General features: G+C 35.9%; 1 protein-coding gene across 4 annotated transcripts in view; it reads right to left on the bottom strand.

Annotated features, from left to right (window-relative positions):
* Positions 1-19,539, bottom strand: part of Nrx-1 (Neurexin 1) — a 479,218-nt gene that overhangs the window by 52,990 nt on the left and 406,689 nt on the right. For all 4 annotated transcript variants that reach the window (XM_067105690.1, XM_067105692.1, XM_067105691.1 and 1 more), the window contains exons 4-6: positions 15,622-15,782; positions 1,730-1,756; positions 102-260 (exon numbers count right to left, since the gene is read on the bottom strand). In XM_067105690.1, coding sequence (XP_066961791.1) covers positions 102-260; positions 1,730-1,756; positions 15,622-15,782 — 347 coding nt within the window. The remainder of the gene's footprint in view (positions 1-101; positions 261-1,729; positions 1,757-15,621; positions 15,783-19,539) is intronic.

The raw sequence follows: 19,539 nt of genomic DNA, 5'->3' as shown, positions 1-19,539 counted from the left end.
TATGGGGTAACAAGGTGTGAAGATAAAACTTGGAATTCTCGAAGTACTTTATTCTCCAGTAATATACGTCAAATGGCCATGCCCTTGAAACATTTACTTACCTTCCTCAAACATCCGACGAAGTTTGATCGGGTCTCGGCGCCCGGGAGCAGAGCTGGCACGTCTGCCCCTGCCAGATGGATGCGAGATGAAGACAGCTGGGAAAAAGGCCCGGCCGTGGTGCCCTTCTCTGTATACAGCCCGTCCACCGACACTGACAGCTGCAAGCAAACAGACACGGTATATATACATTCAATATTTACCCGGGGCCCCTCAAGGCGTGACACTTATGCCATTCCATTACAAAGGGGGATTGCGATAGATATATTGGGAGGAGGATGACTAAGGGGGAAGGGTGGGGAAGGGAGGGGTATGAGGAGGGGGAGGGGAAGGGGGGTGGGCGTGAGGAGGCGGTGGATGTTCATTCGCAGTGAAGCTGAAGCACTTTCCTCTCCTCTCACTTCCTTTCAACTTTGGCACAGTCATGAGAGAGAGAGAGAGAGAGAGAGAGAGAGAGAGAGAGAGAGAGAGAGAGAGAGAGAGAGAGAATCTAATTTACTCCTTCAGAAAGGAAAGCGCCCCCTCTTTTTTTTGGGACCATCAGGCATTTACATCTAGGGATGACTTTTATCACGTAAAATTCAGGAGTGCGTGTGAGGGGAGGAAGGGGGAGAAATGGGATGGGGAATGTGCAAAAGAGGAAAGGTAACATCAGTGAAGGAAGAGGATAGAAAAAAAGCATTCTTAATCTACCTTCTTTTTCGGCTCAAATTACCCCGATCTATTTTCATCTTACACTACGCCCTTGCCCTACTCCACCTGCCTATAACCCTCCCAGCACCACGACCACCACCCTCCTCAGCACATCCTCACCTTCCCTGGCCCTTTGTCATGTATCAAAAAGAATGATGTAGATACCACCGTGGTTTTATGTATTTCAGAGAGTATCACCGTGAAACCTTAAAACTTTAAACGAGACTTCGAGGCTTTCTCTATCGTTCATAAGATTTGTGGAAAAAGTGAAAACGTTGATTTTCAAGAAAAATTGTTTTAAATGATCTAAGTGACCTCTGAGTCTTAAATCAACTCAAACTTTCTATGGGATTTTAGAATGACCTAATCCTACATCTCAGAATTGCATTTTTGATAAATTTTACGAAAAAGTAAAATTCTTGGCTGATTCAATATAATTATTTCATTTTTGAAAAGTTAAACGCGAATGCAAAATTTTTGAGTAATTCAACTTCAAATACTATATAAGGGTTTTATTCTTGATAAGCTGAAGGGCGCTATCAGATTTCTGATTTAGGCAACAATAATTAGTTGAAAATATCAGAATTATGAATAAGTTAACTTTGAATACAAGGATTTTACTTTCATAAACTGAGCGAGGAAGACCACCTGCTGATTCATTCTATTTTACCTTGTGATATGACTAATTGTTGACTGATCTATTTCACTTCAAGATTAGTTAATAGGAAAATGTAAAGTCACATTTATGAGTCACTCATAAAAACTTAAGGTTGTTGATTCATTTATTTTAATTTACAATAGGTTAATAGGAAAATGTAATGACACATTTATGAGTTACTCATAAAAACTAAAGGATTTAATTTTTGATCAGATGAAATAAGATAAAAATCTTTTAAAATAAAATTACACTGAAAAAAGATGATAATTGCATACTTACGGTGCAAAAGCTGGTGTGACCATTGATCTGGAAAAAAAAATATGTGGGTTAATATAAAAACAGAGCATAACTCGTACATTATGAAGATGATGATGATGATGATAATGAGCGAATTCATTACAATCAACAACATTATCATTATAATTAGTAGTAGAGTACATTAGCAACAGTATTAATATCATCATCGTCACTGGTATTTTAACGAACATTTACTTTTATTATCATTACTATTATTAGCCTTTAATAACAGAGGCTTTTGTAAAAGGAGATTACTATTTGATGCACAGTCAAAGGCAAAAGGAATAGCTGTGATAAAATACATACGAAATAAGAACATGTAAACGATAACAGATATAAAGTGACCTTAGTAAAAACGGCAGACATGAAAAGTAGCTCACTTAATAACACAAAGAATATAAAATGTAGTATATCAATCTTTATATGAACTTCACAACGACAATAACAAAATCCCAACCTAACCCTGGCTTTAGACGCAAGAGCCTAAGGTGGACACCGCCCAAAGAACGACACGCCCCCTTAAAAAAAAAAAAAAAAAAAAAAAAACGGAGCAAAGTTTGTAGACATTAACGAGCGTCTTCCGGAGATAATAAAGTTATCTCGGTGGATATCACGAAATGAGATGCTCTTCCTCGGCCGCCGAGTTAAGCAGTCGCTGTGCATACATACTCCTTGCTGGGTGCGCCATGTTGCCGTCCATGCAGTCTTGGCTGACGCAATGCAGTCAGCCAGAGCACATTTTGTACTCACTTGCAACGTAATGACACCCTTCCTCTCGTCTTCTCGAGGTCGTCGTCGTACTCCTCCTCCTCCTCCTCCTCCTCCTCCTCCTCTTCTTTCTTTTTTTTACGTTGTTCGGTCACAAGAAGTTTCGCGACGCCTTGTCTTCTTCAGAGATGGGAACCGCTAGCGCCTGTCGCCGACGCCACCAGAACCCCCAATTCTTCATCTCTTTTGACAACTGCATCCGATGCTCTCTCTCTCTCTTTAGATGCAAAGCATCTTTCGATGCAGAGACTAATGTGTTCTATCAACAAGAATAAATCCAGTCCTTAAGATGTCTGGCCATCTACAAGACCAAGTTGTTTACAACTTAAAATAGTAAAAAAAATCTCGTGTTATTCAGCACTCGATTTAATAGTATACTTTTTCTAGTTTAATACAAAGGCCAATGGGGCAGGCAACCAAATGTCCTTATCTAGATCAGACCTGAATCAAACAAGAAAATAAGGACGAGGAGGAGGGGGGGAGGGGGGGAAGATGACGGTAGGCCTATTTGCTAAAAGATGAAATCAGTCAAAAAAATATCCTTTCATTTGACCTTTTCTGAGACTTAACTTTAAGCAAGCTATTCTAACAACATGATTTACCCGTCTTCCTGGGTCTATATGACCTCACTGAAGTCAGTTTGAGGGCAGAAGTTCATAAGCCTCTCTCTGAATCAATACAGCATAAATGAACTCGGCCCTAAAACACACACGGCTCTTATTCCTATTGGAAATAATTTTCTAATTTTTTTATTCGTTCCTTTGAAGAAAAAAGCTTCCGGAATTCAAGGCTTTCCTTTGACAGCGTTCCCATCGTCAATTATGTCCATACCAAACGGCCCTCACCAAGAGAAAGCGAATTCTGAACCATGTACTAAGAGAACGGCGCAGTCTGGAAGTATACTCTCTCTCTCTCTCTCTCTCTCTCTCTCTCTCTCTCTCTCTCTCTCTCTCTCTCTCATTCCCCCAAGGCCCGGAACCTATTACTACGACTGATTTTCTTTTTGAAAAATAATTAGAGGATTAATTAAAATGACCCAGAGCTCTTAACTTTTATATAATACTGCAGTGAAAAATAGCATTAAATTATCATTCGTTTTCTTTTTTGTATTTTTATAACGTTTCATGTTCATTAGACTTCGTATAGCACTACCGACTGGGACGGGAAAAATTCGATTAATAACTAAATCGAGAAATGGAGAGAGAAAAAAAAGTGCATTGACCTTTCCTTTCAGATGGATGAACTTTGACCTATGTTCGTGACGTCAAATGGCTGAGTAACTCTAAAATTTTCGTAATTTCAGGGTGCAAAAGCAAGAAAAACGTTTTGCTGATAAGGTGCTACGCACATATAGAGATATTGCAAAAATAACCTAATTGGCTAAATTTAGGTTATTTAAATATTCAGGTGAATGTATATCTAAAATAACCTTTATACGTGGGAATGTGTACTTAAGTAAACTACCATATATGTGAATGTGCTGAGGATTTTCTGTAGAAATTCATTCATTAAACACACACACATTCTCTCTCTCTCTCTCTCTCTCTCTCTCTCTCTCTCTCTCTCTCTCTCTCTCTCTCTCATCCAGCTTTCCTTTGAAGTTTTAATAGTATTAATGTTTTTATGAAATTTTTATTTTTATTGTAAATGTTTTATGTATGTATACCCTCACTCATAATATTTGCCATTATATATATATATATATATATATATATATATATATATATATATATATATACACATATATATATATATATATATATATATATATATATATATATATATATATATATATATATATATATATATATAGTTATGATCTGATACTTGTGTCTACCTTCCCATAATTCATAGAAAAAAAACCTGGCAAAAGAAACCGAACAAATGACAACAATGAACTGTGAGAAGTGCTTTGAAAAAAGAAAACAACATAACAACATTAACAATAAAAGACAATTCGTGGTCATCAAAAGAGCCTCCTTAACAAGAAGTACTGATTTACATCATATTTTGGCGTGACAATAGCAAAAGTTATGGAAGCTGAAAAAACCTAATGTTCACCTGTTCTTTCCCATTCTTAGTGGGTATGCCTTACTTGTTTTCCTTCTAATGTACTTTATTTACTTTCTTTACCTCGTGCTCACACTTTCTCTAAGCCGGGTAGCTGTTTCTGTTACATCCCACACGTTGAAAAAGGTAAACATTATTCCTTTGAAGGTTGTACTACAACTGGATTATTTGTACATTACATTATATATGATATTCATATTCCATCATCATCATGGCTGTTGTAGATGTAAATGATGATAGCAGTGACACCTCCATCTACTTTATCATTATTCATTATTCACGTTTTAATTCGTAGTTTTGTTAGAGTAGATAAAAAAAAATATGCACTTGCATATGGGCCTACATTTTTACTTAACCAGTAAAGTTATGTTTACCAACGTATGTAATATGTACTTTTATCATCCAACTAACTATTTTATAATTAAGTCAGAATTCTGAAACTACGAAGCAGTGCTTTGAATCGCTGAAGAATTTCTCCGACGTCTCGTATGGATATATAACGTCATTCTCTCAAGATTTCTAGAACTGTGTTGGGAGAGGCAACGTTCAATAGGCGGAATTCCGAAAAGCTTCCGACTTCCTTTTGAACGCAGCCTTAACTTTTCCCACTCGGGCGATAAAACCAAAAGCATTCGACGACTTCTCGACCAAAGGCTGGATGATATTAATTATAGGACGATCATTAGGGAACCGGTCGACCCGAAATAGGCTACAAGTACAGATATATTTATGTTTATACGCTCCTTGCGCGCGCACATGCGTGGGTGGTTGTACGTACGTGCAGCTTCTCCGCGTGCGTCTGCGTGCGTCGAATTACGCAATAAACAACGGGGTCGGGACTGTAATTAATTTCCGGTCGCAAAGCGCACGCTGTAATTATTATGAGATTAAAAGCGGTCCCTAAAGCGATGAGCATTAATTGCTATATATTCCGTCCGGAAGTTGGCTGCCGAAACCTTTCATTATGAAGCACCTCTGTAGAATAATGTTATATGATGGATCGAGGCGGTACAGGAACTACAGTACCTTTAATTACGGCGGATAAAGGGCGCATTACAGCGCATCGTTTGACATAGTTACTGATACGTTCATATTCTAGTTATTTTTTTCGTATCTTAATGATCTTAAGCAACGTTCAAGTGAGGTCAGAATATTCTGAAGCTGGGCATTTTTTAATGACCATGCACATTTAAACTTTCTTAGACAGGTCCTTAAATTAAGATCGCTTTATTAATCAGTAGTTAGATGGCAAACTCTGTTCAACATTCATTCAGATGAAATATTTATGGTTATTACCACTTTATGAGTATTTCTTCACGAGTTACCAGTTACTATGTAATAATTTAGAGTTTACGTAAAAATGTTCACCAGCTCTCTGAGTTTGAAATCTTTGACTCTATGTCTGGTTTTTAATAATAATAATAATAATAATAATAATAATAATAATAATAATAATAATAATAATAATATAGTATTCAATGTTCATAGTAGTAGAGACGAAGAGTTCATTCAAACAGCAAATTGGTTAGACCAACAATTTCGACTCCATTTTTTTCCCTGCTCACTGGTCAAGTATACTTATCTACTTCATTCGAGAAACTGGTTTTGTTCTATCCCATTCACAAAATGCATCTACTCTGAGTGAAGTTTTTATATTTATTTATACCGTGTGTGTCAGTGTGTTTGTGTTAGAGAGAGAGAGAGAGAGAGAGAGAGAGAGAGAGAGAGAGAGAGAGAGAGAGAGAGAGAGAGAGGAAATCTTTCGACCTTAGACTTAAGGACTGCATTAATGAGCAGACGGGATGATGATTTTTGTTTCAGCTTCGCGAGGTAAGCGGAGGGGAACAATGCCCCCTTACAAATGGGAACAATTGCTCAAGCTGGTCCTTATAAGCCACATACAGTTCTGTGTATCGGTTAGCCGGCAGCAAGGAGAGGGAAAACAAAAGGAAGGAGCTGCCGTGTAGTTAGGACAGGGTGCCGAATAACGGCCCCTCCTCCCCGCCCCAACATCCAACCCCCTCCCACAATTCATACGAGGCATTCCCACAGGGTTTTGTATGCTACTGGAATGTTTGGTTGTTCCCGTTTAGTTTTATATGAGAAATTCCTATAATCTGCCTATACAGATCTCGCAACGGATACATGAAATATAATGTTAAATGGAATGAAATATATAATTTAGGCCAAAGGCCAAGCGCTGGGACGTATGAGGTAATTCAGCGCTAAAAGGGACACAGCGTAAAAAGGTTTTAAAAGTATAACAGGAGGAAAACCTCGCAGTTGCACTATGAAACAACTGCTAGGAGAGGGTGAAAAGTAAGATGGAAGAGCATATGAATGGAGGTACAGTAAAAGGAATGAAAGGGGTTGCAGCTAGGGACGTAGGGACACTGCAAAGAACCTTAAGTAATGCCTACAGTGCACAGCTTGAGGTGCACTGACGGCGCTAGCTCCGTACGGGGATGCGTCATGTAAATCTCGATATGTGTTATAGTCATGTTTGGTACCCGTTTAAATGAGGCATCAAAGAGAACGGGAAAAATTACCGTAAAATTATAAGTAATCATATAATAACTGCATTTATTCAATACTGAAAATGAATAGTTTAATTTGGATTAATCTTTATCTTTAAAGTATTTCGCCCCTAAATTAGAAGAAAAAGAGAACAAAGATAAACTAATTAACACCATTATTGCGTTTAATAGGGGGTCAAATAGGGTCACTTTGTTTTTAACGGGTCAAATAGGGTCACTTCAGGTACTGGATTTAACCTTGTTTCAAATGAATTTCATATAGTAAAGAAGCAAGATGCATTTAGACTTTACTGTTACAGAACCACAGACAACTTGTTCTTTTTATTACTTCGTACACTTTGTAATTCTGACTGCAATTTCGAGAAATCTTACCTGAAATACAGATGTTACTACTACTACTACTAATACTACAACTACTATTATTAGTGTACCTTATCTTACAGCTGATATTGATATTAATATTGGATTATTATTGCTATTTTTGTTGCTATCATTATTACTATTCTATTATTACTAGAATTATTATTATTATTTACTAAAACATTTTAGCTCTAAATTGCACTAGAAAGTTTTTTTCCGCACGTGAACATTTTATTAATACATTTTATAAATGCAACGGGTCCAAAGGGCCTTACGGAACAGAGAAATTTATTAGAAATAAATCCGGGATTTCCAGTTACCCTTGTGATTAATGACGACAAGGAAACGCATCTATTAAAGCGAATCCCGATTAATCCGTTAAAGATCATTAACCCTTTGGCGTGCAACCAATGCTCTACATGAACGTCGAATACACACACACACACACACACACACACACACATATATATATATATATATATATATATATATACATATACACATATACATACATATATATGCATCCATTTTCAATCTGCTGAATTAAGGATGGAGCGATTTACATCCATATATATATGTATATGTATATTTATAATATATATATATATATATATATATATATATATATATATATATATATATATATATATATATATATATCATACATATGTATATGCCTGTGTATGTATGTATATGTGTGAACAGCAACAGAGAGAATTGTTCGGAATATCAAATAACTTCTCTGACCTCGTTCTTGCAACATGCAAGAGAATACCGGCATAATAATCAAATTAAGTTCTCAGACTGGAATTATTCTTGCCTTTGCTAGTAAAGTGCATCAAAAATATACACGGGAGCTAATGCACTCCACTCCACTGTACGCTCTGTGAATAAATGAAACGCTGCAGTAATTTGCATGTACCGTGTGAAACGTCTCTTCTTTTTTATTCAATATTTGTTATAGTTAAGTTTTAGCATTTTTTATTGAGCCTAAGGAATTTGCCAACGGCAGTTCGGTGAAAGTTACCACGGGCATTCATGTATAAACCAACACATGTAATTTATTGCGTGTAGCTGAGTGCTACCTTAGACCTATAATACGTTGTTGGCAGCTAAACAGACTTACAATTTGTTGTCTTATAATTTGTTGTCGGCAGCTAAGCAAACTTCTAATTTGTTGTCGGCAGCTAAGCAGAAGACCTGTTCCAGAATTTGTCGTCATTAAGTGAGTGAAGCCCTATGTCATATATCATTATTCGTTGCTTTGCAATGCCCTATCTTAGTATTTTTCGTTTGGAACGAGCTAAAGTCCATTCTTAGAATCTGTCTTTGAGAACTACGCAAAATTTCAGTCTCAGAGTTAGCCATTGGCAGCTATTTAAAAGCTCAGTCTCAGGATTTTTAATCAGCAATTATAAATGCCCAGTCTTAGAATTTGCAATCTACAACCATAAAAGCAACTACAAATGCCCAGTCTTAAGATTTGCCAATGGCAGCTATGCCAAATCAAGCCTTAGAATTTCCCATTGAAAGCCCAGTCAAAGAATTTATCACTGGTAACTATGCACAGATCCAGTTCTGGAATTTCTCACTGGCAGCTGCGTAAAATCCAATACTAAAATTTGCAACTGACAGCCTCAGAATCTACTATTAGTAGCACAGAATTTGCTATTGGCAGCTATGTAAAATCGACCGTAAAATGTGCCACTGGCAACTATGTAAAAGCCCAGTCATAAGACTTGCCAATGGCAGCTAGGTAAACGCCAAGTTTTAGAATATAATATACTACTGGTAGTTAAATAAAAGCCAATACTTAGAAGAGGATCATGATGCAAAATTCAACTATTTCCATTTATAATTTTACTTTGAGACGATAAACCGCTTTCCAGTTGTATTACGTTTATGTCCCGGGTACCTAGCATGAATCGTAGTAATTACAGGACAATTATGCACGTCGACGAATGTGGGGAAAAAGAGAGAGCTGTAGAAATGTTATAAAAGAGAAACTACGATAAAAAAAAAACCACCAAGAGAATTTCCAAAACGCGCATAAAAGTGCAGTTTCCGTTAATTAACGGACAAGGAAACAATCATTATAATCAAGTTAACAAATATCACTGGATACCATTAACCCTACACAAATTTACAGCTCAAAATACTGCAATTAAAGCTACGAAAAAACACTTGAAAAATATGTAAAAAAAATGATAAAACTTTCCCACGTACATTTTTATACACTGAAATTCCTGACGCAAGCAATATTGCTTCATTGTTTTGTGTGTGTGTGTGTGTGTGTGTGTGTGTGTGTGTGTGTGTATGTGCGCGCCCGAGAGAGAGAGAGAGAGAGAGAGAGAGAGAGAGAGAGAGAGAGAGAGAGAGAGAGAGAGAGAGAGAGCTGTAAAATAATGAGGCTCGTCTAATGTAAAACTTCCAACCTCAGGAGGAATTCAATTATTGATGCCTTGTCAAGAGAGCGGAGAAAAATGTTAACACCTTTTATGAGAAGTTGGGGAGCACCCCAATATAGCTCAAACCTAGGATCAGGTCGGGAGGAGAAACTCCGCCTCCCCGATATTAATCGTGTGATTCTGTCCCTACGTTTGCCATTCTGTCTGCTTTAGTTTATTTCTTCCACTCGTCCGAGATTTGATCTGAATGTGAAATCTCAAACGAGGAATCATTCAAGAATGATGAGGGATGGCTCTCGATTATAATGGCGTGATTTAGGGTGTGTGTTTGTTAAGTCTTTTTCTGATGATGTTTTTCTGAAATGAAAAAAAATAAAATGTATGTCGAAATGCATGTCATACAAGGCTCAAAGGCTGAGAATTTCCGATAAGCAAAAACAGAGAAAAAGATACTTGAAAGACACACTGGTTAAAGACCTCATATGAAACTGTTCGCTGTCCATTACGAAACAGTGAAAAAATGTGCCAGCTTTAAAATCGGGAATTCATCAAAAGTCAACGATATTGTTGATAACTATTTGGTGTATTGTTTGACTTTTACATTGAATTTGCCATAATATCAAGTAATATTACAAAACATGCATCTTACAACTTATCAGAAATTTGTTTCAAGTCTGTAAAATTTACAATTTTGTTTCAAAACTCTGGATTTCTCTTACTGCTTACGTATCCCCTCATTTTTATAATTTTAATGAAGGGGGCCAGAACTTTTTTCGAACTAAGGGCTGAATTAACATTCCCATCGGCCTTTGCATGCATTGAATTGTTTAAGCTAAAAACTAATAGTTTAAAAAGTAATAGTAATTAAGGCCAGTTCTCACATGCGTTATTTTGACATAGATCGAAATCATCTGGATTATTTTGAACTACATTTATTTATAAATGAAACTAATATTTTAATGACTTAGCTCTCCATAACTAATTCGCCCTATTTCTTATATATCGTACATTTTCCCTATTTATCTAGCAGCAATCTTTATGAGGACTTTCAAATTAATCAAAAGCCTGCGCTAACTCTGAAAGACTAATTATAAACCTCTGTGAGGAATTTATAAAGACACGAATCATTCTCTATGAATAACATAAATGATTTAAATTTTGCTCCAGTTCTCCAAGACTAACAGAGATTTTAAATCAGAATTATTAAGGATTTGTCCTGAAATATCACCACTGACTGAAAATTTGTTTATGGTCTAAATGAATAAAAATTGTTGAAGTTATTTACTACTAAGTAGAAAACTGAGGTCTTTAGCATCATTAAGAAATATGTTCGTGGTCTGTACAGTGAACAAAATCGACCTGGAGATCTATAAACTAATCATGAGTAATCTTGAAGTCTAGTCAGTCAATTAATCATTTACTTCATTATTTAGTCTCGCTGCAAACGATAATTTGGAAACCTAAAACCATTAACATATAACACGGAAATCAATATTTCATTCTTTTTTAGTCCTGAAACCCTAAAGCTTTCTCGAGATCTTTTTGGTTTTAGTAAAAAGAGGTCAAGCTCGTGTCCCTGCTTAGCAGGAAGACAGTGCCAAAGTGAAATGTGTTGCTGATTTCTACCTAGTTTGTCTGAGAAGTGGTAGCCTGAAGGGGGCTACGGGGCCACTTAAGAGGAGCACAGAATTTATCCTTAAAAGAAGAGACGGTTTGTTGGTTTAGATTAACCTGGTAAGACTGGTGAGGCGCTAAAAGGGATATGAGGCTTTATGTGGATCTCTGCTCTCATTCTTATCATCCAAGGCCATCCACATCGGGTTTTAGAATATAACGTGAGGTCTTCACAAAGAATTACATATTTAAATGCTGTCTCCTTAATCGACAGAATCACTGGTGGCGGCTTCCAGATTCACGAAAAATCCGCCTAGCCTCTCGGAATTCAGGATCACTCTCGAGGATTTCCAGACTTAAAAAGTCTAATTAGAATATTCACGAAGTGATATTTGCACGCCGAAAATAGCCCTGCATTCCCTCAGTAATAAAAGAATAATAAGTAATGAGAATTCGGTCGCTGAACAGCAACTAACAGCAATAACAATGATGGCAAGATCATCTTACAAAATATTCATTGGTATGGCTGCACCAAACGAGCACATGCGCGCCCAGTAACGTCCACATTAACACCCGTTTTCATTCATCTGGTGACATCTCATTTCCGGACTTAATCTTCTTTTGCATCAAATGATCCGATTTCTTCAGCCTCCTCCTCCTCTTCTTCTTCTTCTTGGCTGAAAGACGAAATACTAAGGGTCCGAAAACTGAAGGAAGAAGGAAAAGAAGCAGAGAAAGGAAAAAAGGCAAGTGAGGGACAGGAGGAAAAGAAAAAGAAAAAGAAAATGAAGCCTAAAGAGCGAAGGTTGGGATTGGCACGTGTTCAATGAGCCCCTCTTCGAAATATACCGTCCAGTTTTCCAGCGCGGAGCCAGTTTCCAGGGCTGGAAAATGCAAGGATGTGAATCGCATCACACCGCCCAGACTCCCCCATTCATCTCGGATTTTCATTTCCATCAATTGAGATATTTTTAGGACGGGATACGACAGGGTTTTTTTTCTCTCTCTCTCTCTTATTTACCATTCTTTCCTCCAAGTATAAAACACTCATTCCTGTCTTTTATTTCGAGTCATTTGAGGGGTTTGGCTCTCCTCATTAAAATTACATTTGTCCTGGTATTCTTATTGTCGATTTTGGAACATTTATTATTATTATTATTATTATTATTATTATTATTATTATTATTATTATTATACTACTACTACTACTACTACTACTACTACTACTACTACTACTACTACTACTACTACTACTACTACTACTAATAATAATAATAATAATAATAATTATTATTATTATTATTATTATTATTATTATTATTGTTATTAAATTAGAGTGTTTAAGCCAGTAGACATGTGCGAATCACTCATTAAATCAGTTAGCATACATTTGATGAAAAACAGCGACCCCGACTACCGATTAAGCTGAGAAGTATTATTGATGATGTTTTGATAGTATATCAAACATTATGTAGAATTATTTAGAATATGATTTCATTTATCTGTGACTCTTATAAACTGGGCTGTTTCATTCATCAATAAAAAATGTTCGTCTTAGCTTATATCCCATGAGAAAGTCAAAAAACAATTATAATCTAGTCTAAATTAAACCGAAATGCACTAGGAAGAGAAAATAATTTATAACATACTATTGGCAACAGTAAAGAGCGCCGAGGGAGCTTGTACACAAGACAGCGCGAGCGCGCGCACAATGTTTTATATATATATATATGTTTATGTGTGTGTTCACTACATGTTAAAAACATTATAACAGCGTTCGTTGTTCCTGAGAAAAAAATAACGAGAGAGAGAGAGAGAGAGAGAGAGAGAGAGAGAGAGAGAGAGAGAGAGAGAGAGAGAATCGTCGTATAAAACTCAAGAGCTTATAAAAAAAAAAGGTGGCAGCAAAGAAACATTTTAACGCGGTTGATCTTAACCAAACGATGGCACTCCATCCTGATACGAGAGAGAGAGAGAGAGAGAGAGAGAGAGAGAGAGAGAGAAATCGTTGAGGAGGTCCTCGGCGGATCATTTAAAGGGGTGCGGCCTTAACTTTTAGTGCGAAGAAGGCGCCTTCGTGAATCAGGGGAACCCCCTTGACCGCCACCAAGACCAATCAAGTGGGATCCTGGCCAAAAACGAGGGAGGCCCTCCCCTTTCCCCAGCCCTCCGTCTCGTCCCCCGAAGGCCCCACCCTTAATCAACTCCCCAGAGCTCCGGGTCTTTGACCATACGACCCACTTTGGGAGGGCACAAGCAACTGCGAGCAACTGCAAAGCTTAGACTAAGAGATCAAAGTTTATCTTTCTTTCTTCCTTTTTTTTGTTTTCGCCAAGACACATCCAGGAGTCTGTCTCTTGTTTACAAGTGTTTATTTAATGAATAAACTAATCTTTACAATCTATAATCTTTAATACTTATAAAATCTTTACCAAGGTTAAAATCGTGAGCTACTTTTTTTCTTCTTCGTAGTTTCATTCTGTATTAAGTGTTTATTTCTGCTCCTGCAACAAGTACAGTTTTTTCTCTCTCTCTCTCTCTCTCAATTGTTGCCTTTCTTTCTATACTTTTGTCAGCCCTTAAAACAACTGAAAATAATTAAGTGCCTGGGTTGAAAATCAGATAACTGAAGTAAATCGTATGCGACTTAAGAAAAACATGTAGAGGCCCACTAAACTTCGGATTCCATCGCTAAATATAATTTCTACGGGAGATTCTAAAATCTAGAAACATCACTCAAGATATGCTTTCTTAACCCGTCCTCACCAAGCAGGGAAGACAATATCTGATAATCGATCCGTACACTAATTATCCCTCATTATTAATTAGTAATTAACCTGTCACTGAAGACAGAACGATTGGAAATCAAGATGAAATTAATACCAAAATGCAATCCTAATGGATAAATCAAATCTGCAAACATTTAATTCAATAAGCGGTTACTCTTCTGCATTACAATCAATGTGTATCATTATACCATACAGGAGTGACGTTTGTTACTTTGTGACTTAACTTTGGAAAACCTCTGCTAGACAGGTTGAGATTCTCTGGTACAAGAGAAGCTTATATACATACACACACACATATATATATATATATATATATATATATATGTGTGTATATTATATATATATATATATATATATATATATATATATATATATATATATATATATATATATATATATATATATATATATATATATATATATGTCAATATTACAGTAACATGTAACCTGAATATGGACCTTCCTTTCGCAGCAATTCTGATTGTGAGCTATATGATCAAAACATAGAACTGTCACACTAGTACACTTTTGGTTCTTGTGGAAAGATAAGAATTAACTGAATAAACATTGAAGAATAAAGGGAAAAAAAAGAGATAAACTGGTATACAATAATCATAAACCCGACAGGCGGCAAATGAATAGCTTACAAAGGAAAATAAACTATTTAGCGAACAATAAAAAATGAATTATGAAAATAAACAATTAACCTCTACAAATGAACACAAACGATATAGTTGACTGCATAATAAACTATCCCACCTCAGAAATAAGAACCCACACCTTACACAGCAGAGAAGAAAAAAAAAAAAATAGTGAAAATAACGACAAATTTCACCGGAAACCGACGGACTGCAGATCTGGTCGATAAAGCCATGTTAAGCCGGCAGTTTAAGAGAATTCTTTCGGACTGACAACTCCGAGGAGACCTGAACCATCCTCCCCCCCCAACCCCCGCACCACAAAGGCTTCCTAATGACACTGAATTTAGGGGCCTTAAGCGTTTACCGCCATGAAGTCGAGGCCTAGTCAAAGGGTATCTGTGTAGTGTAGGACATTCTGTCATCTATACTTTCGAATGATGCAAGCTGTAGTACAATATATGATTGGTGTCACTTTTTACCACAACTACCAACGCGTGCGCACACGTATGCGTAATTGTATGCATGAGCATCTGCATTTGCATGTGAGAGCATGCGTATTTGCCTGTGTGAGCATGTGTGACCATACAACCCATCTAATGTATGTTATTTATGTCTGAGTAATCACGTTTCACTTCAAGGAAACACACACGTATATAACCGAATGACACGTGACGTTATCACACTCACCTCCTTGACAGTCCTATGGACAGTGACAGTGTGCCACTGGTTATCGTCGAAGCGGACCTTATCTGGCCTTACGGTGACCTTGAGAGGGTCACCACCCATGTCCAGGGTCACGAGTACTCCACCCTCCCGCAGTGCCACGTTGACGTAGTCCTTTCCGTGCCCTGAGGAGAGAGAGAGAGAGAACGTGTGTCAGTATGTGTTAGTTACAAGTGTTAACTCGAAAATGACAGGTACTAAGGAGTTTTAACTATGAGATCTATTTAAGTCTTAAGCATGTTGACAAATTATATTTTTGTTTTGCAGTTAACATAAGAATGTGATGGAGACTTGGTAAGTTTCCACCTGGTGCTACTATCTATAATATGAAATGGCTTATATATATATATATATATATATATATATATATATATATATATATATATATATATATATATATATATATATATATATATATATATATATATATGTATGTATGTATGTATATATATATATATATATATATATATATATATATATATATATATATATATATATATATATATATATATATATATATATGTATATACATGTTTCTCAGTTTCTCTTCTTTGAGAGGGATGACTCGAGAAGGTGTTGTTCATTCGATTTTCAGCGTATTTTTTAAGATAAGACGGCAGTGTATTATCTAGTTATTTCATATCAACCAATATTTACCACAATAACTGTCGCAAACAGCTTTTTTTTCTCAGCCCGATTAAAATAAGCTTGTATTTACCACGGGACCAACCATTATCGGTAATCTGAAAAAGGGAATTATTTTTCCCTTTTCTGTTCCTTTCCTGACTGTGCATCACTTCCTAATCGCTGCAGATTCGTGTAATGAGTTTTGTCCTCCTAAGAAAAAGAAAGGAAAATAGACCCTGCCTCATGCATTTATTCAACCGTTTACGGCAGTCCATAACCATAACATACACCAAAAGTAAAATAAATCTGTTTACCGATAATGAAGTACAGATTGTTACCGAGACAGGTTTACAAGGTAACGTGGGCTTTATAAATAAATATAATAAGTGCCGTTTAAGGGTTAAGGGTACTGGCTTTTTAAAGAGCGTCTATTTCTAAATGTACCTGAGGCAAAAAAGGAATACGGATGGAGCCCACTCGTTCGTTTTAAGCAGTATTTTCAACGAGAGTAGGAAGAAAGTATTTTTGCAGGTCATAATAATGACAAAAAAAATACTTTTCTCTTTAGTTCTGTAGTTAAACTGACTGACCACTGAGGAGAGAACCAGTAGATTTTTTTCTACGTATTCTCAAGAAATGTCGAAGAATTGCTTACGAAAGTTTGTTTCGCAAGAATTATTTTTCACATAAATCGGTAGGTTTTGCAAGTTTGTATATATTTGTATGCCTCCATATGTCTACAAACCTCTCATAATTCATCGAAACGAACAAAAAGCATTAATCAAATAATATTCTCAAATGTAAACGTAAAAGACGTTTACCTTTGAGAATATAATTAACGCTTACTGCTCGTGTAGGTGAATTATGAGAGGTTTGTAGACACACGGAGGCATATTGCAAAACCTACCGATTTATATGAAAAATAATTCTTGGGAAACAAAATTTCGTAAGCAATTCTTCGACATTTCTTGAGAATACGTAGAAAAAAAATCTACAGTATAAGTAAAACAAATAAACCAAGCAAACAACTAAAACGGAATAAAATAAAAAGGAGTTGAAAGGAATAAAACAAATCCCAATTTCAAAACATCCACAGAGAAGAGAATCAGGGGGGATATAAAATACCAATGGATTTAATGCTGAGAGAAAAATGTGGAATGTTACAAAATATTGCCCGGGGCAACATCCATGCAGCCAGATATCCTAATTAATGCCACCAACTCTGAGGTCCGTCCATCGTGGAAATATTGAAAATATTAAAAATCGCCGTTTCCAGCCAAACCATTCTTTTGCAGCAGGCAGCGCGACTTTTCTGTGGCTGGTATCGGGGATAATAAAACTATGACGTAAGAATACCAGACCACTTACTAAGACTATATGCGGAAGTATATCTATCTTACTATAATTTATATAGTAAATTGGATGGTTTAATTTTTGATCTTCGTTAAGCGGAGCATTTGTTAATAAATTTCTGTGTAAAAAATGGAACATATACACTTACATACATACATATACAGTATATGGTATATATATATATATATATATATATATATATATATATATATATATATATATATATATATATATATATATAATATATATATACAGTATATATACTGTATATATATACACATATAAATATACATACATACATATATATATATATATATATATATATATATATATATATATATATATATATATATATATATACTATATACATATACGCATAGAAATTTATTAACTAATGCGCCGCAAACATCCAATCCTAGTAAGTTCAGCCAAATAAAATCATTAATTAACATACAAAAGTATGCAAATATACATCATACATAAATCATTCAAACGTATTTCCTTATGCACCAGTAAATGTGCCAAAAACATCGGCTCAGGGCACATAACGTGTATGCACGTATATTGAGAAACGCTCTCGTTTTGAATATTTTCTCTACTAATTACCCTATAAACTTCTGGACTGCTACGATTTCATATTCTGAATCTTTATCAAGGCTGTTTGATGAAAGCGAGAGACCCGCTTCTTAAAAAGTGAAAGTTATACTTGAAAGTTAAATGCCTAGTCACCGAAGATCAAAAAATTATACAAATCAGTTTATTATGAGACTAACAGGAAAAATTAAATCCACACAAATATCACCTGTCTATAGGTAGACATAACTGAATCAATGGAACTGCTGGAATTATGTTGTTCTAATCAGTAGTACTTACTTTTCTAAAAGGTACTCTTACACCGTTATAATAAGTCCCTCATTCCCTGCCTTATTAGGTATTTCCTAAATTTACATTGGTCCATCTTGATTTGGGCAGTCATTGTTGTTTAGAACATTTTACCCCCCGCCCCATCCATAAACAATAATAAATAAATACATAGCAGGCATTATTTATAAGGCCAACACAAGCGTCCTAAGGGATTCTATTTCTACTCAGTGTATCATTCTATTTCTACCCTTTCTTCCTGGTTAGAATTCCTCCAGCCAGTGTTTGTGGATCCTTTTCATAAATAAAAATCTTCGCTTCAGTAAGTCCATACGTGAATTCTGCCTTCTTTTTTTATCTGTTTTATTAAAAATACTGAAATAATATCAGTAATAACTACTAAATTTGCAACTACAAAAGCTACTCATTTTTACTGGAACTCATCTAATTTGGCAAATTTAAAGAATGAGTAGAATGGCCCTATTATGCGATTATTTAGTGCTGGAAAAATTTCATCAGTTAATAATTTTAAGAATAAATGGCTACCTACACGACCCATTACTTCTTAATTTTTTATGCTATTTCATATGAGGACTTGTTGCACGACCAGTGAACAAAGTTACAGTCTGTTAATTTTACTCTCATCATCAACAACGAATACCTTGAAAAGCCTTATTATCACCTCACGGCCTTAAGAGACAAACGGCAGCATTGTGCAAGCAAGGCAATCAAAAGTGATATTACGAAGCGCCCAATTACTTTAATCTCCGTGCGGAATACGCGCTCATTTCCACGTTCCCTGCTGCAGAGACACCCTTAGTCTCTTTGTAGCTGGCGGGGACGTTTTTTCAAAATGCTATATCTGTTTGATGAAAATAATTAGTTTTCGGAATGAAAAATGGAAATGACTTTACAAAATGAAAGAAGAATCATTTCACGCAGATATGAATTTAATTAAACTCGCAAAAAGATAACTTTTTTTATCAGCGGAGGATTCTTCTGCCGATTCTCTCTAGTTGGCAACTCTGCGGCATTTATTTG

The sequence above is a fragment of the Macrobrachium rosenbergii genome, chromosome 6 (genome assembly GCF_040412425.1).
Source record: "Macrobrachium rosenbergii isolate ZJJX-2024 chromosome 6, ASM4041242v1, whole genome shotgun sequence".
NCBI classification, from domain to species: Eukaryota; Metazoa; Arthropoda; class Malacostraca; order Decapoda; family Palaemonidae; genus Macrobrachium; species Macrobrachium rosenbergii.
The sequence above is the reverse complement of the archived record's forward strand: the minus strand, read 5'-3'. Positions and strand labels throughout refer to the sequence as shown.